Raw genomic sequence first — 23,293 nt, 5'->3', positions numbered from 1 at the left:
CTCAGTGTGTGCCACCTCCCCTGGCTGCGCTCCAGCCTGGAGGAGTGGCTTAGGCGCTAGAAAGAACCCTTTTAGCTGTGAAGGAAACCTTCCAAGGATGTGGATCACGTAAGCTGATGCAGAACAGCCTTCCCTGACCCTGCAGAAAATCAGGAATGACGGCTGGGAGAGCTGTGTCCTGCTTGCTCCATGTGCCACTTCCTCACACAAAATGAGTTCTGAGTGATGAAACTTAACTTCTAGATTGGCTAAATCCTCTCATTGTCAGTCACTTTTAACTGTAGACCTGATGCAACTATCCCACCTGGCCTCTTTCAAAGTGAAGCTGAAGTCAAATACACTCAATAGCAACTTTTTATTGGATTTATTCTTTTTAGATCTTATTCCAATCTACTGATCAACACCCTTTTGCCCTCTTAAAAAAACTATTTCTGTGATAGTGAACATGGCACTGTTTCTTCTTTTCCCACAAAGATAAAGTATTTGTTTTTCTCTTTCCACTTGTTCTTCCCCATCAACATTTATTTTAAAAAGCAAGCAGTCAGTCCCAGTGTCCAAGCAAATACCCAGCAAGGAGATCACTATAAAGGAGCAGGGTTCTCATGGAACCCTTGCATAATTTTTTTTGTTAGATTTTTAAATATTTTAACATTTCAGTAAGAATAGAATAAAAAATATACTCTTTTCAGCCAATATGAAACCAAAAGGATTTTTGCATGTAGGTCTTCTGCTGTCAAAACAGTATACAATTTTCACTTCACATTAACCAAAAGTAAGAAGAGCCTAAAGCACATCAAGCACTTGAAGTCTGTAGTATTTTAGCATACATGCAGCTGTAGAGAATAACATGAGTTACATGGTAAGCAGTAAATTGAATAATCAGTATCTCTTAAATCTGAAGCTGAACATCACTTTTTTCTCAGCTAATACTTGAAAATTGCTTTATGTCTTCAACCAGAGCTTGACAAACTCATGTACCCACAAAAAAGGAGGAAATTTTACTAAAAAACTGCCATGAACTTCTTAGACTCCCTGTGCTTTCATGTAATAAACAAAGACCACGGCCATTCTGTGTACAAAAATAATCTGCATGTGAACAGTTTGTGATGATATAAGTAACCACAGCTCTGTAACCACCGAACTCCACCGCTCTGTAAAATCTGCATGGCACATTTGGTATTCAACTTGGGGGTGCACATTTCAAAGCTGAAAATATGTTTACAGAGTTTCTTTCCACATTATAATATTTTTTTGGTTAATGTATCATTTAAAAATTACTAAATAGCCAAAACTTTTCTTTTCCTTCTGAAATGAATCCTATGCTGACCTCTGACCCTGCTATACACCAAGACGATTCTTGCAAAAGCTACAGAATTTCACAAATCTCTACCAAGAAATTAAACTAGTTGTTGCTGGACCCACAGATTAAGGTCCAACTGCTGGAACTTTGACTGTGTGAACTACTGTGAGAGGACTGTGCATTTAAACAGAAGCTCCTGAACAGAAGCTGCCAATGATAATTTGTTAAAACACGTACATTAACTGGAGCCATAATATGTCAGATGCCACCTGTGCATGTTTGGCAATATGCTTGGCAGATTGCTCCTGCACATCTGTGACACACCACAGAATATTCAGGTTTTATTTTGGTTGTTCAACTTCTACAGAAGATCACTGATACCCAAGAAAATTCTTACGATGTATAAAAAACCTTTTCACATTGTGTAAAAAGGACTCTAGTGAACAGTGGACATTAATTACTGAAACAAATTGCTCACTGCCAGAAGTATGCAGGCCACAATGAAGGCTTATCCCTCCAAAATGAGGATGAGCTCAAGCAATCTCCCACGAGAAAAAAAAAAACACACACACAAAAAAGAAACCAACCCAAAAACCAAGCAACAAACAACCCAGTCCTCAGGTCCAATGGCTTTGGAACAAGATTCAGTACATTCCTTTCTTTTCTTATCAGTTTCAAATGCCGTCTTGTACAGACACTTTATCTTTGACTTTGTAATCCATGAATCCATGCTAAACTCTACTCTAAACAAACAATACATACACAACAACTGAAAAACATTAAATACTGACAGATTTTTCAGAACAATTAGCTGCTGCCAAATTTAACAAAAATACAGTAGGACAAATTTATATTCAATTCATAGTGTGAGAAGAACCCAAACATTTAACACTGCAGGGACCGTAATACTTAAGTTATATATGATACACATTCAAAATACATCAACACACAACAGAGATCATGTTAATAGATCATTTTTCTCAATTAAAATCACATGTATCATGTGTTCTCTCTGAATCCAGGCACTTAACACCAACACAAAAAAACCCTTTAGGACCCTGGAAGTGAAGACCCGCAAATGAAAGGTGGGTGTGGGCCCTGGCTGAGGGAGGAAGGACCTTGATTATACAATTACATGAAGGAGAATCACAAAAGACCTCGAACAGACTCCGAGGACAGACCCAAGTAACCAGCAAACATCCCCTTCTCTACTGCCAGCATCTGCCCTCCAAGTACAAGGTTGTGTGATGCTCCATTCCATTTCCACAAGCTGCTGGAAACCTCAACAGATGATGGACATGTCTGTATAGTAACCCTGCTTCTGATTCCTATACTTCAGGTTTAAACCTGCACTGATTGGAAACCAAAATGTTCAAGCAACTCCCCATCAGCTCTCAGGACAGCAGCAGCAGGCAAAGCTCACGGTGGTTGCTCACCTTTGCCACCATGCCAAACCCATGGAAGTTAATCAAAACACTTGACATAGCTTTGTAATGACTCAACAGCCCAACACACTATCATCATCTCTTTCCAACACGTACTGTATTCATGGTTTTCACAATCACTACATGAGTCACAGGCACTCTCAGTGTAAGTTTTACAGGTAGCCTTCATTGTTATTGCTGAGAGTTTAACCCTACTTCTGTATTTATGGAAACTAAGGCACAGAGGGGAAAAAAAAACTCTAAAAAAAACCAAGGAAAGTTAGGAGGAAGAAGCCCCTCACATCTCTATGTTGATGCTACTTTCACACTACTTTCTGAATCACAGAGCAGCCCAGCCAGGCCAGAGAAGCAGCTCTCATTAGCCAGGAGGCTGATAACCACAGGGAGATGAGATAAACCTGTGGAACAGCTGAAATGCCAACAAAAGGTCACACAGCCTGAAAACCATGGCACTGCAGGGCTTCCACGAACAACCTGAAATAACTGTCACGATGGCTTCCTCAAAGAGCAACCTCTGGGTGCAGCACAAGAAGTGTATCTAACATGTCTCTGAGGAGGAGAGAATGGAAATCAAAGGGAGACAGGCATATCCCAGAGTCCTGAGGAGCGTGACAGCTAGCACATGATCATCCAGAGGGTAGAGAAATACTCCTGGAGAAAAACACCTGGGAATAGGTCATCATGGTAAGTGATCTCAGGTGCTTCAGCCACAAGACTCAATGCCTGAACATTGTATCTTTTTTCCATCTTTCACCTCTGAACTGATCTCGACTCATCCCAGGAAGATGCTGATACCATGGAAGCGCAGCCATTCACAAAGCAACAGCCGGAACAGGAGCAATAAAGGGCTGCAATCACTTCCCTGGCCCCCCAAATGAAAACAGCTGTGATCTGACAGAGCAGAGGATTTCTCTTGAAACAACTTTTCCTTGGCTCCTGCCCCACCATGTCCCCAGCAGTGCTGCCACCCTAAGCCAAGGGGCTAAAGCCATTGGACTGCATTGCCAGCCAGCTACTATCCACAGGCTGGAAGGAATGCCACAAGCTGATTTCAGATATCTCATGATATTAGACTGCTCTTAAAAACAAACCTGTACGTGGTGTTACGCATACCAACTTTACAAATCAAGCATAATATACCGATACCATGGAATAAAATATTAAAATGGAAATTTATAGCCCAAACACATGCTTGGATTGCCTAAAAAAGTATAATTTAATTTTAAATTAGTATATTTTCGAGTCAAATGCATAAAACAGAAAAGAATCAATTACATATACAAATCTGTCATTTGTATCAATAAAGTATTTTAGTAAAAAGGTGACATATTCTAATTAATAAGGTTATATTTAAATTATTTCTGACTACTTATGGTCCAGAGAAAAAAGCCAACATATGTCCTGCAAAGCACTTTCAGCCTACCTAGTTAAGTAGTTTATCACAAATATGCTTTGGAAGAAATTAATTAGCTCATTAGCTCTAACTAATAGTTTGTTTAGCTTTCCTTTGACAAAAGTGACATTTTAACAGAGCATATTCTACTTCTTCAGAAAGCAAAATTCCACATGACAAATTTCAAAGAACATCAAGTACAGCAACACACACCACACCAGGAGCTGTAGAATATTTTATGAGATTAATATTCCTCTAGCAACAATTAAAAATAAAATACCCTAAGAATACAACAAAAAGATACATTGATGGACCGCAATTTTTCAGAATTTTTCAATCCCCAAAATCATCCCATCAATAAAAAAACTTAATTCAGGGTAAATTGACTGTGGTGAGTCCAAAGGGTGCTTTACTTTTTGTCATCATGATGATACACTTTTTGCTTTAAAATAACCATGTGTTTTGAGGACTTCAATTTCCTTCTCCTGAGCTATAAAGCGTTTAAAAAAACAGATCATTGTCTGGCAATCAATCACCTGCCATATTTATCAGCTTTCATATTTAATTTTCTAAATGAAGGGAGAACTGTGTAAGGATTTAAAAAACGGGAAGGCTGATATAAGACTTTGAGAACGAGTGCTACACAAAATCATCAAGTCAGCCTTCTTACCTTTCTGAGGCTATTAGATTGGCAAACTAAGGTCCTTTAATGATGTTCACCCCACCCAAGCCTGTTTTTCTCATCAAAATGACCCCGCCTTTTTCCTCTGCACGCCACAGCCCGCGCCAAGACTCTTCATTGTTCAGAATAAGCTTAAGAAATACTAAGAATAACCTCATCATTTCTATCTGCTCCCTCTACACTTCTCTTAAAGTATGAATCTGCCACTGATATAAGGCTTGTATTAGAGAAATGTTCACATTTAGAGATCACAATTCTACAAAGTGATACAGAATGGAAACATTATGTTAGCATTTATTACGACTTTTAAAAATACTTTCCATACCTTCATTTTGCAGTTCCCTGTTCGCTCTGCGCCTTTTAAATTGCAAACAGTGCTTACAGAAGAGCTGGAATTAACTTCACATAACAAGTCTAACAGCAGTACAAGCAGCATTACAACATGCCATGTCTTCATGTCCACGCTCAAGAGACAATGCTGTACCTACTCAACACCTGAGCTGCTTCTGCCACCTGTCCATAAGGGCAAACACGATGCTGCTTCCTACCAGACACCTGTTTGTCAGTGTTTGGAGATCACCTGCTCATTTCATAAAGATAGCCTTAAGTGTCTGAAGCTATCCACAGCTCCCCATCACTACAATATTACTGACCTCAAGATGGAATATTCAATATGCCATCACTCAGAACTCTGTATCATCCAGTCCTCCCCCATAAATTTATTTTTAGCTGTCAGAATCAGTTTAATATGATATTTTAGAAGGAGTTATTGGACGTCTTAAGTTGATATTCAGTGACACGTGAGGAATGTCACTGGCAAGGGGTAGACTTGCTCTTGGCTAGTAAAAAGGCTTACAGCAACCAGAGCAAGAAAAGCAAGATGGCCATTTCTTCTTCTGGTTCCCAACAGCTCTGGAGACTCATATCCACAAAACTGGGGGTTAAAAAAAATTATTAGTACAGCCCTCCACAGAATAACAAGCAAACTATTAAGAATTATGACACAAAACCTATTCAGCTTCTTCTCTGAGTCACGTTGTGTGACACAACTGGAGGATCCAGCAGCAAGTGTAGGGCAATAATCCAGAAGGCAGTATAACAAAGCCAAGTGAGAGGGAGAAAGGATAACAAGTTCACCCTCTGCATCGCCCAGAAAGGTCCTTCTCCAGTCTCGAGGAAGCAGAAGTGAGTAGATCTTTTCTCGCCAAAGGGTTGGATTACTTAAAATGCCTGAAAGGTTATCCCTTTTTCTCAACACTAGAAAAGGTTCCCTGCCCATACCAGCTCCTATGCTTATAAACACCAAGCCAACGAGGAGGTGCACTGGCCTAGAGAAAAGAGACAGTGTACAAATACATGCACACACAGGGAGGAAGGACTAGTCCAGAAGATGCTTTGTCCATCATATTTTCTGACCAACTCCTAACAAACATTTCATTAATTTCTCAAGAAACAAAAAGCTGAATTCTGAAAAACCTCCTATCCAAATATTGGCATTAAATTGTTTGAGGTTAATTCCTAGTCTTGAGAGGAGCATGGAAAAGCAGAACTGCCAACCACCCCCAGTCAGGCTTGGAGGAAGTAACCAAGCACTTGAACTGGTGTAGCACTTCACATTTTCTCAGTCCTCTCTAAACATTGGCCAACCAACACAACAAGAGCTTCCTTACATAGTTTATATACAAAATCACTGCACCAGTAAAACAAATACAAATTGATAATTCCAAAAATAAATAAATAAGCTTACAGGCTATTGGAAGCCTACTACATTTTACAAGTTTCCCTGTAAGTTCAGCTTTCAGTTCAAGTTCACACTGTACCAGAACCCATGTAAAAATAATCTGTATAAATACACAAAGAGAAATGACACACAGAGACACAAACACACTACACATATTGGCTGCGAGATACACCAGAGATGTCGTTTCAAAACTGAACTGTAGCTATGCAGCATTTCAAGAAAGCATTAAAAACTAAAAAGAACAAGATCTTTATGTAACTGCATTACAATGTATATAAAAAGATTAAACACAGGTTATGATCTTTGACATTTTTTATAATTTAATGATCTATTTACCATCAATTAAGAAAAAAAAATGCCAGGCTTAATCCTGATTTAACCTCACCCTTAATTATTAAAAATAGTTAAGCACTTACCATAATGTGATTGAAATGCCTGTGGTTTTACGACCTGATTACAGTGGTTACACATCACCAAATAGAAATCATCATGAGCCGGGCAAAGACCAAATATTGGCATATCTAAAAACAAAAAGACAAAATGGCATCTCTCAGCTGCTGACAATTATAGAAAAACAGTTTAATTACAGAGCCATGACACTAGTGTTGAATCAAAATTTTAGAGACATTTGTATCAAATTTGAAAATGAGGAAAAAAAAAGCATATAATGCAATAGATAATTTTGTGCTGGAATATTACAAAAGCAAAAATCTTACTACAAAGATAAATGCAAAATGAGCGATTACTTGTAGAAAACATCTATTAGAAAACTGATTTAGGACTGATTATTTTATACCAGATGCAAGAATGCAATGAAAAAAGACTGACTTCAATTGAGACAAACACAACATAAGAGGGGATGTTTTAAGTATTCTGAAAAGGGCTTTGGATTTTATTCCAATGTCATTAAATGAATTCAAAAGTGAACTTCATTTGCTATTTAATTTTTTTAAACCATTTTAAACACACAGTCATTCACTGGGCAGAATTACATGCCTAATGGTTTTATTTGTTTAACAGTGCATTATAGTCCAGCCATCTGCTGCCAGAGATCCATGGAACAGCTACACAGGAGAGAGAACCAGAGATAACAGTATGTCAGAGCATGTGTGGATTGCGGAGATAACACACATACTTGGAGACTTTTACAAATAAAATTAGTTTCTACAATTTTGTTTTTAAGAATACAGTTTGTTAAGAGTACATATAACAGTTATAACTGCATTCAGAGACTACTGGAGCAATAAATTCAGCATTTACTACACAACTTAAAAGTATATTACATTTACATAGCTAAAAATGTTACTTAATCATTAAAAGACAAAAAACAGGAAACTGTAAACATAGTATGTGGCTAAGGCTCTGTAACACTATTTAAAGGTTAAAAATTGACATAAGCAAACTTTTTTTCTTACAAAAACCCTCAAGTAATAGGTTTATCTTAACAGAAACATAGAAAATAAGTTAAACTTATTCACTCTTGTGCTAGAACAGTGCTAGACCTCAGAGTTTTGTTTTACAGCTAATTTGCCTATGCATGCTTTTAGCAACATCCACTGCTATGTCCGTTAATAGAACAGCAATTATGAACTAAATTGAGTGTGTTGCACATTGAGTGTGCCATAATTCCAGGCAACTGCTCACAGAAAGACACCATCCGTCCTGTCCACTTTGTTCCTCACTGACAGAGAACATATCCACACTAAAACTACTTCCAGAATTAGTATGTATCTTTATCATAAAAACATTGAATACTTTTATTTAAAAGACATAAGGTCTATCCCACACATTCCACACATCTTACTGGTGCTAGATCAGAATTAAGCATGACACCTGCAATAACAGCCCCAACTGGATTTTGCAGTTGGATGCAAATGCAATGACTGAAGACATCTAACTTGGCTGAAAGAGATCACAGCCACCCTCACCTAAGTCACAGGCACCTTTTCACAACTGAGGTTACATCACATAAACAAATACTCTGGTTTGCACTTCTTTAAATAGCAACTCTTGCTTATTGATTTATATAATATTTATTGAAAAAAGCATGAAAACCTGTGGCATACCCAACTGCTGCAAGCCAGGCAAAATTAGTAAATATATGCTGAGGGGAGGAAAAAATCAGATAGGTATAATAAACTTCTATTTTTCAATATCTACTTTTAGTGATGTAATATTAAGCTACATAAGAAAACAAGTATAAGCTTAAATGTGATTGCTAGTATTTCATGCAGGAGTATTCTCTTTGGGTATGCCTGTGTATCCAAGTTCATACACACGAGCAAATACTCCACGGTCACTTTCACCCAATACACTGGGATGAATGGGACAGTAACAGGATGCCCTGCCTGATATTTACATTGTTAATAGCCCACAGAGAGGCTTCTCCTGTGTGATGCTGAGGCAACTGTAAATCCACACCCTGGAACCTGTTCCCATAGCTGTGCCTTTCAGACTGGGCTGGATTCTCAGACTTTACACCAGCTTGTACTGAATGCAGGGGGGAATCGTTAACAGGAGAGAAGGATTGCAAGATAAAGCACTCCTTCACACCAGTCAGAGACACCACATCCACATACCATCACTCTAAGAAACCTTCTATGAATATTTGCTGGCAATACAGAACTGTAATTTTAAATGGCAACTGAGACAAATTGAGAGAAATTGATGTAAACAAAAGTATTCTCCTAGTTCAGTTTGAGGATCTCAAGAAATCTGAATAATTTACAAAGGTCCTTTACACAGTGAAACACCTTCAGTTTTAAAATCAACTCCAAGTGACAGAAAGCAAAGACAGAACACACCAGGAAATACACAAACTCACAAAGTGACCATTCTAAGAATGAAACCACTTGACACAGAGAAAAGGATTTGCTGCACACACAAATTCACAACCTGATTTCAAATGAAGTCATGCACAAGACTCCAGCCAGATCACACAAATCAGTGTAAAAGATCTTGTACCCCACAGTGGTCTCCTACAGCTCCAATATCAGAACAACATCTCAACATAACCAGTGAAGGAGTAGCAAAGGTTAGAAGCCTAAATGCAATTTATCAATGGCTTTGAAATTCTAAGCAGTGTGACCCAACCAAGATAATTTAAGGCAACTGTAAGTGACCTGAGCCCACCCTTCCCAATCCAGGAGCCTCATTCTTAGGCAGGTAAGCTCTCACATCTTTAGTGTGCCTCACTCATTAGCTGAGCAGGGCAAGAGCAGGTTTCAGGGAAATCTTACTTCTCTGTTCCAACAGGACAAGCACCGTTAGAGAGTGACAAATTAGTCCATGAAAATTTTAGAGAACAACATACAGAACAGTTTAACAAAACTTACACAGAAAGTATATAACAGGAGTAGGTGATGGATGCCTAATTTTTCTGTCCCATGTCAGCCATTTATGAAAGCTCACATATATCACGCAGTTGTGATTCTAACATCTAATACGTTATACCCGGTCCACTTCATGACATGCACATTCTCTATTTAGAAGTCTAATGAAGTTTCTAGTATTTCATCAGTGTCATCTCAATGCACTGTTACTCTGGGTTTGAAGATTACTTTTTGAAATACTTCACTATGTAAAGCCTGTGCCTCTTAAGGAAGAGCCTGGCAACCGTGATTCATATGTTCCTCTTTCAAAGCTGGGCTCATTTAACTCCCTCCATCTGGGAATATTTTTCAAGGTCAAACTAAAAATTTAAATCAAGACCTCAAACTTTCCATGTATTTTTCCATAAATACAGTATTCATTGTATCAACATACAGATACTATTACAAGAGCTGTTAGTTACATTAATTCTATTAACACCAGAAAGAAAAACAACTTCATTTGCCTCCATAATAGGAAGCCTCTGGACACTGTCATCTCCAGAATTCACTTCTTTCAAACATAACTGAGTTTTTTAAAAAATAACTTCAAATTATGCATTACTGCACTCTTTACTAAGACCAGAACAATCCCATGCCATACACAATTCTGACATAACTGCATCAGTTGTTGAGCATGCAATAAGGAAAATGCTTCTTACTTGGAAAAGATCTATGTAGCATCATTTTCTAACAAAAAAAGAAAAAGCAATAATGGATAATTTGGCATATTGTACATCAAGTAAAATAGAGCACAGCATGCCTCATCTGGAAAATTTTCTTACACTGATCTGCCATCTCTTCTTCTCTGAAACACATTGTGGAAACACACAAATGATTCAATAATTTTTTTGTCTTTCCAGCATTCTCTTTCAGGACAGCTACACTAAAGAAGCTCATGCTCATTAGAAATGTGCTCGCGTACTCTCAATCTCTCGATTCTATTACTTAATATCATACAGAACACATAAAACAAGCTAAAACTACCACAGGTAGAGAACAGGACAGCAGCTTGCATTTATTTAGCCACTAGATTTCAGTGACTACCACTACTATGTACTTTAAATGGATTTTTCTTTTTTAACTCCCCAAATAAATCAAATTTCCGACAAACCTTGTTGCCTCTTTTCAGACAGGGACCATTGAACAGTCCATCTATCCTAGTATCTAATAAGACAACATCCCTTCTAGAAATGAAATTAAATATCAACAAAAAAAGTGAGAACAGCAAATGCTGGAGGAAAAGAGTAAAAGCAGCCTGTGTGCAGAGACCAGAAGATCAGTTTCCTATTTGCCAGAAGTCTGCTTACTGCAATTCAAAGGAGGAGAGTGAAAACTGAATCAGAGGAAGAGAAAGCAAAACTACCAAGAGGTGAAAGGGCAAAGAACAAACTATCACGGTTATGACAAAAGAATAAAAAACTTGATCAAAAAAAGCAAAAGCAGTATGTAAAAGCTCTGCAGAAATATTTTTAAGCCAGAACATTGCTAATGCTTGTTCTCCCCTACCCATTCTCAGCATAAACATCTGCTTATTAAGATTGGTTTTTAAAGTCCCAGCCTGATTTATAACAAAGATGTACACACCACTCACCACTAAGCGTAATTTTACAATGGACATTGTAGGCTGATGCCTGATGTGAACAGTAAAAAGTTTTGGCTACAAAGATTCCACAGAACAGCATAACATACCTTCAGCACTACACTAACCTGGTTATACTTCCAGAATAAGTTTAATCACTAGAGTTAATATTAGATGCATTAAAACCACAATGCCCTACACTATTAAATTTATACTGACAGCCCAGCTATAACTCTATTATCTATCTATCTCTATTATAATCCCCCAAACACAGAATTTAATTTTTTTTAGTGGAGTCTGATCCAAATCCACCTAAAGTAAATGTACTAACTTTTATCAATTTACTAGTTTTTCCATTAAGACATCAGGGAACCATTTCAGAAGTACTATATAAGGAAATTGTAAATAGATCACATTATTTTGAAACGTTGCCAAAATCCGGATTGTTTGAACTATTTACTTCATGGACCAAGTAAGTTTAAGTTATGTCCACCAACAGCTATCTTGAATACACTTGCTCTGTACTAGCTGGGTTTTGTCCGTTCTCATTAGAAGGTAATTATTCTTGATCATACTAAGGTAAAAAATACGTGAGTACACCTTGTTTTAACTTACCTGGCAGATCTCTTTCTTTACAGGCACACTTTTAGTAGAACTTTTATTTAAGAGAACTCTCCACTAACATCTGAAAAATTTTTGAGAAGGGGAGAAAACACCACAGTTGTGATAACAAAGTAGCTGACATCTTGGAGGAAAAGAAATTTTGTGACAACTCCCATAATTTGCTTGTAACACCTCTCTCAGGTACTGTCAGATCCTGATAAAGCAATAAAAATATTGCTATTGTTTTGCCCTTTATGGCTGTGGTGAACATGTCATTTGTCATCTGAAAGCAGACAAAACCTCCCAAATGACTATTTTTAAGAGCTTGTGATCTGAGGGAGAGGCACGAAGAAGGAGAAGGAAGGTGCCTAACCAGCACTGAGGACCACATAAAACAGACTGAACCAAAACCAAGCCAATATCAGGCTGAAAGCTCAGCTCTGTTACCACCAGACTTGCAGTCAGCCCCAAAAACTAAACTTCTGCCAAGAAATCTGCACAGCAGGTAAGTCCTGCTGAATCTACTGCTGACATTAATTGTCAATACCAAGTAATCGTCAGGACGAAGGAGAATCTTGGCTGCCAACTGAGGCAGCTACAAACAGCACTGCAATGTATCTTAACTAACCTGGTTATCTTAAGTAAAGCTCCTATTTATTTAAAGTAATATGGGCCCTTATTTTAACTGATATGAATGTTTTATGAAAAAAATTAAGTGATCAAAATTAGGTCCTCAAAGCTTCCAGTTTATACACAGATACTTCACTTTCTGCAACTAAACAATTTCTTTCTAAACAATATCTTCCAAACTATTTTAGAGAAACACTCAAGTGCTTATCATTCATGAACAGATGTGTTTTTGTATACTTATCAACACTGACGTAAAATTAAACTACTGCACTTTTTTTACCATGTACCATGCAAGATGATAACAAAAGAAGAATATTTCTAAACAGATATTAAGAACAAAATAACTAAACCCATACAGAAATTAGAGTGCTCTGGTTCACACAAGTTTTGAACCAAAGGAAGAGATTCTAATAAAACATACATACTTGAGGGTTTTCTGCAAAATTTCAAGTAATTAACACTTAGGTATTAATAGAACACAAGTATTTAATGAACCATATGTGCAGGCCTAACGAATTTATGCCTGCAAAGAACATACATATAATTAAACAAACAAAACATAAAATGATCAAATCCACACTCAGAAACACTGTTTTCAAAAAATGTCTCCCATAAAGTTTATGTTCATGTTGCCTCAGATACAAAACAGCCTTTTAATACAAAATAAAACAAACCAAATGCACATTCCCATATCTGAGCTGTTTCATTTAGGTTCAGAGGGGAAGCACTGCTGAAGTATTTTCTTCAAGGTAACCAATTTCTAAAATTCCTTGCCAACTCTGCTCTGTACATTAAATAACTTACGTTTCCTGCACATACAGCTTTGCAAGTCCAGCTCCTTGAGGGGACATTTGAAAGGCAGAGCTCTCCCTGGATTCTGAGCATAAGTGCGTGAACTTTGTTTCACTGAGTAGTTGCTGATTGATCAGCTGAAGGAAGGAACAGCTGAAGACTTGATTAACTGTTTTGACTGTGTTTTCCACTTCAGCAAATACAGCAATTACCCAGCATTTTATTGAATACTCAAACCTCAAAGTTTTGGCTCAGAAAAATGACTTTTCATTTCAAGGCCAAAAAACCCCACAGTCTGGTTTAACTAGACACAGGAGCTGCACTACGAGATTTGATCACTGTCATAAATCTCTACTAGTGCTGGAACACTCGGTTCATCTCTAAAAGGGGAGTCCTCTCTGTTCAGTCTCCTTTCAAACTCGTGACAGTCTGTCTTTCCAAAGCTACAGCTCTGTATATTTTACTTTGCTTTTCCCAAATTCAAGACAGATTGCCCTGGTGAAGGGACAAAGGATGACATACCTCTTTTTTCCATAGGTTCAGCTGTGTTGCATTCCCAAAACCCCATCCCCTGCACCATCCCCTGGAGCTACACTTCCAGCAAAAAGGTTTGCTGCAGGCAGCAACACTCCCCTGTGCACACACAGGTGGGAAATCCAAACAGCCATCCTTGTGCAAGGCTACAGGCACAGCAATTCCCCCAGAGCCCTTCCTCCCTCTCTCTGCCAGGATGCAGAATGAAACACTAAATTTTAGTTCTCTAAAATTTAACAGTTCTGGAAAATGTCTGTATCATACCCAAGGATAAAAACTGAGCAGCAGATACCAAAGAGAAGTGTGTCATGTACACGTGCACCTGCAGCCTAGGGCACAGCTGGGAATTCTAATTTTAGGCTCCCAAGATTTCAATGTTCCTTTAATTACATATAAAGCATATTAAAGTAGACATCTAAGTATTTAGTTAAATTCCTTGTATATGAATTCATCTACACACAATTAATTTTTTTGAAAATCTAACACAAAATGCATGTCAAATTCTTCATTCAAACAATTAAACAGGTTTTCTAAGTTTATTGTACAGAATAATAAATAATTTCAGTGAATAAGCTTACAGAAGATTGACTGTAGAAAGACTGATGAATAAATTTCTCAATGAAACACAAGTAGCATATTTTAATCTGCTGAAAAGCTTTATAAGTCTCCCTACTCACATCGTATCCTGTTAAATCAATTTTTCATCAGCAATTTGAATGAAGTCAGTCATCTGCAAAAACCATTCCCATTTACTTTTTAATGAGTTTTCAGATCTAAAGATATTTTTAATTTCTCCAACCAATTTGTATATTACACAAATGTTGAACACGTAATTTGTCATGTAAGATATCTTCATTCAAAGTCATGCATTATTTTTAGTTGGCATGATCTCATCGTGCCGCTGCTGTATTTTGGGAAAGCCAACAAACTATTATTTATGTTTTTCTGTAAAAAAAAACAAAACAGCAAACCAATTCTAAAATAGCTTAAGGAACCCTCAATAATTAATTGAGTTTTGCAATTATGACACAAAAATGAAACTGAATTCAGGGAATAAAAACCCTATAATTTGCACAGTAAAATTAAAATCTGGACTAAGCTAATATGAAAGTTTACACAGAAACACTTCAATTATTATGCAGAAAAGGGGTAGAAAAATTCTGGATAAGCCACTAGTCAAACACAGCCTCAAACTGAAATAAATCACCTACAGAATATTCTAAAATGTATCTTAAGTCACACAGCCTGAAGCACACTACAATTATGAATTGTTCTAACATCAACAGGTTTGGTATTTTTCTCCTGTTTCACACACAGCACTCCGTGTACTCTACAGCAGCTGTACTTCTGGAGTAGGAAAAAGGAAGTTTGTTTTATTTAAACCTAAACTCACAGTTTACATAAAACTGCTCGTCGCAGCAGAAGTATTTTGATACGACGTGACTGCAAATGGTGAACATGTTCCAGGCTTCTCAGCCTCTCCCATCTCCTACCTAGACATGCTTTTAAGGGAAAACAAACCTGGCATCTGTGTGGCATTTTTGCCTCTCTCCTGTGTGACTGTCACATCCAGCCATGTGACTGGGTGCTGGCTGTAACTCAGTGACTGATGGAGACAAGCAGTAACAGCCACTTCGATTTACACATTTTCTTATTAATGGGAACTGGAAGAACACAGTGTGCCCATGACTACATCTTTTGTGATAGGAGAACACCCCAAAATTTAGCAATAATAAAGAGCACCTTTTTCCCTGCTACCTGGGACATGCACAGTGCTCATCTTTTCACCTCGTCCCTGCTGGCCACAGCCCCAAATCCCATGTGACAGCAGCATGGTGTTAATTCTTTAATTTGTGCAAAGAACACTGGCCACTTTTCACATCATGCACCTCTTACCTGAGAGAGCAAATCAACCACATTCAGCACATTCAAAAAATAGTAAGAAAAAACATAAGTAAGGAAAACAATACACAGGACCTGTCAACTGAATTATGTATCAATATTTTCTTTTATTAGGCAAGCCAACTACCTAAAGCCACCCCACCCCTGCCACTCCCATTCTCCATGCACTGGAACGTCCACCTCAAAAATAAGACTGTTTCAATCATGCCTCATACAGCCATAAGGAAACTGATGCCTGTTGATTTTCACATACCAGCTTACACTTCCTCACTCCTCTCAATTTGGCAGGCACTATTAGTTTTTCCATTAAAATTTACTTCCTTTGCTTTGCAGATTTACTGGGACTTGATTTGATACAACAAAAAAACAACGTAAGTTGCACAGCAACAGGCTTTTAAATGTAGTATAGCAAAAAAAAAAACCCAACAGCACTGTGATAGTTAAAAAGATCAAAAGATAAAGTGGAAAATAAAACAGTGTTTTTGTTATAGTGCAGTAAAAGGGCTAACCTACTTGTTACGTATTTGAACACACATGTAGTTACACAAAGTATTTTGAACTTGGCTACTGCATACCTTTAGACAAAGAAATATGACAAAATATGATATATAAATGATGAAATATTTCAATTATCTAGCTGAGGAACAGGCAAACCTGAGTCCTTACATCTTACAGTTGATATATTCCAGCACATACAGAGCTACTGTCATCAGAGCTTTCCTTCCAAGAGGGACTCCACCTGTTCAGAAGGGTTAGGCTTTAAACCTGTGCTAGCTGTCCCCTGACACACAGTTATATGAATTAAATAGGTAAGCAGGGAAGAAAAATCAGGCTACCCATTCACAGAATAAGGTCAGTAATTTTACTGCTGGTTATTTGTGATACAGCACAAACACAGCTCAGCCTAAAATAAATCCTTCTGGAAGTGAATTTTTTTGTTGTTATGGAATTTTGAATCCTTCTAAAGAAGAAATTTAGGTTTTGCCTTTGTATGTCACCTCCTCTTTAGAATAAACCCTATCCTTATTCCAAGATGTATTTCTTCACTGTTAAGAGACGTTTGCCTTATTTTTAGAGCCTGCCTTCACAAAATCTTCCAAAATTCCATCTCCAAACATTACACATAAAATACATTATATGTGTTTGCTACAGAGGAAAAAAAAAAAATTAAAAAAATTACTTTGAAAACACTGGGTGAACAAATCTGCATCAGGTATTATTCTTCCTTATCTGGCACTACCTCTCCATTACTGAAATCACCCATTTCACTCTTCAACCCAAGAAATAGGTTGGGAAGAACTGCAACTTCTAATATTTTTAAATTAAGATGTATTAAAAAATTAAGATCATTTAGATCATATTATACATGCAAAAGATCTGAAAGGACTGAACTGTTTTAAAGTAGTTTTTCTGCTCTTTCATGGTCTGGGACTCTTTAACATAACCAGAACACCAGCCCACTTGTGATATACACAGAAGATAACACCTTCAGCAGAACAAAATGAAAGGAAAGGAGAAAATTTGCTCAGAGTACTTAATGTTTTGATTTGGTTGGTTTGGGCCAACTCACATTTTTGACAAATACTTCTAAAACTATTTCCCTCCTCTGGTCTCTCTGCAGATAAGAGCACCCATCACACTTGGGAAGAAGGTATTGGATATTTATGAATGGACCTAAACACACAGTGGGAGGGGAAAAAAAAGAACTTTTCTCTCTTTCTTAGGCCAGCTAGGGAACAAAATGCTCTACTCTAAGGAAAAAGCACTGAAATAGGCAGCAGCTTTAAGTTTTAGACATTTCACATCAAAAAGGACATAAAACCAATAAACCTGATGATATAAGCAGCACAACAAAGTCATCTTCATGCAGGTACAAGATTAGACATATTCAGAGCACAACTGTGCAATGAGACACAGGCAACTGGTGTTCTGCTCCCCCCAGGAAACCCCCAGAGCTCAAGTGGTGGTCGTGATGCATTGTGTAACAAGATGAAGCCTATTTCCAAAGAGGATCTCACAGAAGACATATGGGGTCAGAATTAACAAACAGGCACAACAAAGAACAGAGTTGGTATTTCAAAAACACACAGGACACTTCAGAGCACCAGTCAACTGCCTTTGGATGACTCAGGTTGAAAACAGTAAGATTAAATAGACAACAGAAAACTGAAAGGTAAACAGAATCCTTTGATATTTTAACAAATTTGTAGTTTACCACCCTCCAGTACACTGTAAAAAACCCAGAACATCCACCTTTCTAAAGCAGATAAAAGATAACTACTGCAAACATATCCAGGATAATGAAAACTACAGTTTACAACAGAAGCAGATCCTCTGCCAGGCACAGCAGTTGCACACTCATGACTTTCAGGACCCAGGCTGGGACCTTCAGCTCAAACTGACTGGGAGACTAAGGCAATCTCTCCTGGTGCCTATCCAGGGTAGGCAGGAAGCCAAAGCTGCTGCTGCCAAACTTGTTGATCCAGTCCTCCCAGTGCTGGCCCACAATGCACTGCTTTGTGTTTGGAGATTGCTCAGAAGCTTTTGCTTCCAGCAAGAGTGTGGAACACTTGGGGAAAAATGCCAAAGGAGTCCAGGAAAGGATATTGCCAGGCCACCACAACATAGGGACACCCCAAATGCTCCCGTGAGTCAGTGACATCACCCTGAGGCACTGCCATGACGAACACCCTCACGCTTCCTGCCAGACCTCACTCACAACACTTCTCACACCAGTGCAGGAAAAGTCTTGGAGGGATTAAATTATAAATAAAACTGCTGATGCTGCACCTTCCCATCACGTCTTCCTACTTCACAGTGAAGAACACCGTGTACCCAGGCTGTGATTTTTGCCTTTTCCTGGGACAGGGACTTTCTTCACATTGTTGTTGTTATCCATGAGAATTTTGGATAGCATCCGCAGGAGGACAGAGAATCGCACTGTTGCACAGAGAACCCCTTTTGCATCCCAAGCAGTTGTAAACAAGCCTCAGATGAGACATGTTGACAGTACACTGAAGATTTTACTCCTGTGCTCTACTCAGAGGATAAAAATAGTATTCTTATCTCCAAGGCTATCAAGCTAACACTTCAGATCATTAAATTCAGGCCACAAAAACAAAAAAAGAAACTTACAAGTTTTATTCCAGCAAATGACATAGTAGTCTGTGCCCCTACATTTCAGAGCACAAGGTAGGAGTCAGGCAGAACCAAAAGGAAACTGCCCAAACAAGGACTGATGCATTCAGGACTTCTCCAAATACCCCATGGAAATTGTGGTGCTGAAACAGCGAGGCACAGTCAGCTGTTAAAGCAGGTTCTACAGAAGAAATATCAGACAAGGAGAAGGCTCTGTCCAGCCTAGATACAAACCATAATCAAACCACATCAGGTACAGCTCAGACATCAATATTTCCCCTAAAATCTCACAACACAACTTGGTAGTAAAAGTCTTCCCTCAATCACTTGGCCACGAAAAGCCCCAACTCTGTATTCAGGACAAAAATTATAAGCACATATTACACTGTCTTTGGTAGGTAACACAGATATATTGAATTTGGCTCAAAACTTCTCCTCTATAAATTACAAACTATAACGTGGAACAAAAGCTTCTTAACAAGCACGATTTCTAGACAGTTGATTTGTGTAACACAACTTCACAGAAATGAAAAACAAAATTGCTTTTGGGAATTCATCTTTAAGTACTTTTATGAAGTAAATGCTGCCTATCAGGAAATTAATTTAGGCCCTTGCTCTCAAATACTTTAATTTAGTACCAGTGAGAGCAGGACAACTGTCATCTCTCCTAGCTGAGCAGAACAGACACATTGAAACACGGCGTCTATGTTTTAAACAACAAATTCTGTGAACATCTGTGTTGGTTTTGCACAGGCTGGTTTTTGGTAGTGGGGGGGCCAGAGAGGTGGTTTCTGTGAGAAGCTGCTGGAAGCTTCCACCATGTCCAGCAGAGCCAATCTCTGAGGGCTCTGAACACGGACATGCTGCTGGCCATGGCTGGGACAGTTACAGAGGTTGGTAATGCTCTGTGATATCTGGTGACAGCAGATTTAAGAAGAAAATCACAACAAAGTGGGACACAGTTTTTCTATCCAGAGAAGAGGAGGAGGTGAGAACATGTGAGGGAAACAACCTGGAGATGCCAAGCTCTGTGGAGAAAGGGGGAGGAGGTGATCTGGGAGCTGAGGCTCCTCTGCAGGCTGTGGTGGTGACCACGGTGAAGCAGCTGGGCCCCTGCAGCCCCTGGGGATCCAGGGGGGATGCAGGGATCCAGGGGGGATGCAGGGATCCGGGGGGGGATGCAGGGATCCGGGGGGGGATGCAGGGATCCGGGGGGGGATGCAGGGATCCGGGGGGGGATGCAGGGATCCGGGGGGGGATGCAGGGATCCGGGGGGGGATGCAGGGATCCGGGGGGGGATGCAGGGATCCGGGGGGGGATGCAGGGATCCGGGGGGGGATGCAGGGATCCGGGGGGGGATGCAGGGATCCGGGGGGGGATGCAGGGATCCGGGGGGGGATGCAGGGATCCGGGGGGGGGATGCAGGGATCCGGGGGGGGATGCAGGGATCCAGGAGGAGGTGCCCAGAGCAGGTGGATGCCTGGAGGAGGCTGTGATCCCATGGGAGACCTGGAGGAGAGAGGGGGGCCCTCGTTCCAGGCTGGAGCAGCCTGTCCTTGGAGGGCTGCACCCCGTGGAAGAGGGACCCATGGCACAGCAGTTTTGGGGGGACTGTCTGCCCGTGGGGGGAATTCATGATGCAGAGGGTGCCCTAGGACTGCTGCTCCTGAGAGTGGAGCCACACTGGAGAAGTTCACAGAGAAATGTCTCCTGTGGGAGAGACCCCACGGCCTCACAGGGGAAGGACTCCTCTCCCTGAGCAGCAGAAGAAAACCTCAGGTGATGAACTGACCCAAAAAAACCCCACTCCCTGACTCCCTGTGCTGTCAGTGGGAAGGAGGGAGGGATTGGGGGAAGAAAAGGTGTTTTAAGGGCTTATTTTACCTTTCATTATTCTCCTCTGACTTTGTTAGTAATAAATTCACTTTGAACCTCTAAGCTGAGCCTGTTTTGCCCCTGCAGTGTTTTCTCCTGGTCTTTATCTCAACTCATGAAGCCTTCATCAAATTTTTCTCTCCTCTGCCCAGCTGTGACAGGTGAGGGCGAGTGAGCGACTGTCATGGGTGCCTGGCATTTGGCCAGTGTCAAACCATGACAATATCCTAAATCTCAAAACTATATTCCTTATAAACCAAAGCCTAACAAAGCCTTCTAGTTCTCAGAGGTAAGTTAAACTCCTTTAATATACTTCTAGAGTCATTCTAATTGAACAGGAATGAAATAGATGATTTTAACATTTCCTGGGAAGAGTAGAAAAATTATTTGGAAAATGTATTATTTTGAAAAGTGCTTTCCAAATTATTTTACATGGCTGTCTCAATAATCCAACACCCACACTGTCTGACTATTGGGAACACTTTCTATTCCTTTGACATATCCATCAAAAATATTGCCAGTTAACCCAAATCTTTGCAGCATTTGAGGGTTCTGGATATTCCACACAACTATAGATTTGTTCTGAAGGGATAAAAGGAGTATTTGGTATGGAACACATTTATGTATACTGTATAAATGATGCTTCTTTCTCCTTCTGGCATCATATGAAACAGCACTCCAGTAAGAGATAAAGATAAATGATACTGTAAGTCTTGTCCAGCAGGGTAACACAAATTCAAACTGCATTTTCTCCAGTTCACAAAGTTACTGGGAACTACCTCAGGAATGCTAGAAAACTTCCAATTTCTATTACCTGGCCTCCTGACATAACTAATTATGAAAACGGAATTTAAAAAAAAGTACTAACTAATAATAATAACTAGTTCTTACTTGTTTAGTTTTCACAAGACACTTACAACTGGTCCTGATTTACACTGAGGTTATTCACCGACATGACATCTCTAACATTCAAAGATAACCAAGAAACACACATGCAAAAATCGGATCAGATTCACTCTGAAAAGGTACATAATCAAGCACAGTCCAATGGATTCTAGATTTCCAGACCAAATAAATGATGGGAAATTAAGGTTCTCTTTTAAGCAGCCATCACCTTGCTTTGGAAACAACTTTACAGTTAGAATACAACTATTATTTCACAAGTGTTTCACTCAGCAGAGACAGAGCTGCTTAATCCAACGTTACTAGGAGGAAAAAAAAAGATTGTAGAACCACACCCTAGGTGTAAACTGATACAGATTTTCCTCTGTAGTTTCACCTGAAACAATAGCCAGAGGGTGTAATTTAGGGTATAGACACCTTGACAAAGCCATGGCTCTAGTATTTAGTGACTGACAATTAAATGTTTGCATTGTGAAGCACCTTTGGTGTATGTCTGATCAGTGAACACAGCTGTCTCCCCTCTCACCCAATGAGCCTCACAAGCTGGTCCTACATTCTCCTTCCAGTCACAAGAAAAACCCTGCTGACTTCAGTGGCTCACAAGACCCCACATCCCCAGGTAACACTTAATAAACCATCAGAATTCCCATTTTCCCACTCACAGCGTCTACTATGCCACTTATGCAGTCAATGAACAAAACCATAGACTGAAAGTTAAATTTATGAAGGGTAAAATACAACAGAATTTTATGTCCAAGGAAAGCAAACATCCAATCTACTGTGTATTCATCATAGAACTTGATTTTCAGATTTAACTCATTAAAGCCTCCACACTTAATTTTCAGGCAAACTACTATAGGGCTTCCAGGCAACTGTATCAGTGAGAAAGCATCCAACCAACTTGCTTGCAAAGAAAACAATGAGCTCTAGATTTCAGAACCAAAGCAAAATGGACTTAACCTCAAAATTACTCCCTACAGATTTTAGTCCTTCAGCTCTTTTGTACATATTTTTTCAGTGCCAGATGAGAAAGCTGCATTTTCTGTTGCACTGCAGACAGTCGATGAAGATTCAAGTCCTGCTTAGCAACAGAAGGAAGAGCAGATCAAGAACACTACATGTTTTCTGCCTATTATAATCCCCCCAGAAGAAAAACAAGGCATAACCAATTATCCCTTTCCCCTTATATTATCAATGAAGTTATCCACGGGCTATACCAAAGCTATCAGAAGAGGAGATCAGGGCAGGGGGAAGCTTGTAAATAATCAATCTTTCTCATTTGGAACTCACGTTACCACAAACTAGCTTATTTCACAGGGCTGATGGCCATGTGTACACACAAGTAACTGAGCATTTGAGTATTTCTAATCTACCTGAGCCAATAACCCAGAATATCTGTTATTTC

The 23,293-nt window shown here is 39.2% G+C and overlaps 1 protein-coding gene across 5 annotated transcripts in view; it reads right to left on the bottom strand.

The window, feature by feature from the left end:
• The window catches only part of ATXN7 (ataxin 7), an 87,802-nt gene that overhangs the window by 29,475 nt on the left and 35,034 nt on the right, over positions 1–23,293 (bottom strand). For 4 of the 5 annotated variants that reach the window (XM_058845472.1, XM_058845470.1, XM_058845469.1 and 1 more), the window contains one exon: positions 6,978–7,082. The exons of the other annotated variant lie outside the window; for it this stretch is intronic. In XM_058845472.1, coding sequence (XP_058701455.1) covers positions 6,978–7,082 — 105 coding nt within the window. The remainder of the gene's footprint in view (positions 1–6,977; positions 7,083–23,293) is intronic. 5 annotated transcript variants of the gene reach the window in all.

The sequence above is a fragment of the Poecile atricapillus genome, chromosome 9 (assembly GCF_030490865.1).
Source record: "Poecile atricapillus isolate bPoeAtr1 chromosome 9, bPoeAtr1.hap1, whole genome shotgun sequence".
Taxonomy (NCBI): Eukaryota; Metazoa; Chordata; class Aves; order Passeriformes; family Paridae; genus Poecile; species Poecile atricapillus.
Note: the sequence above shows the minus strand (reverse complement) of the source record. Positions and strands in the feature narration are given on the sequence as shown.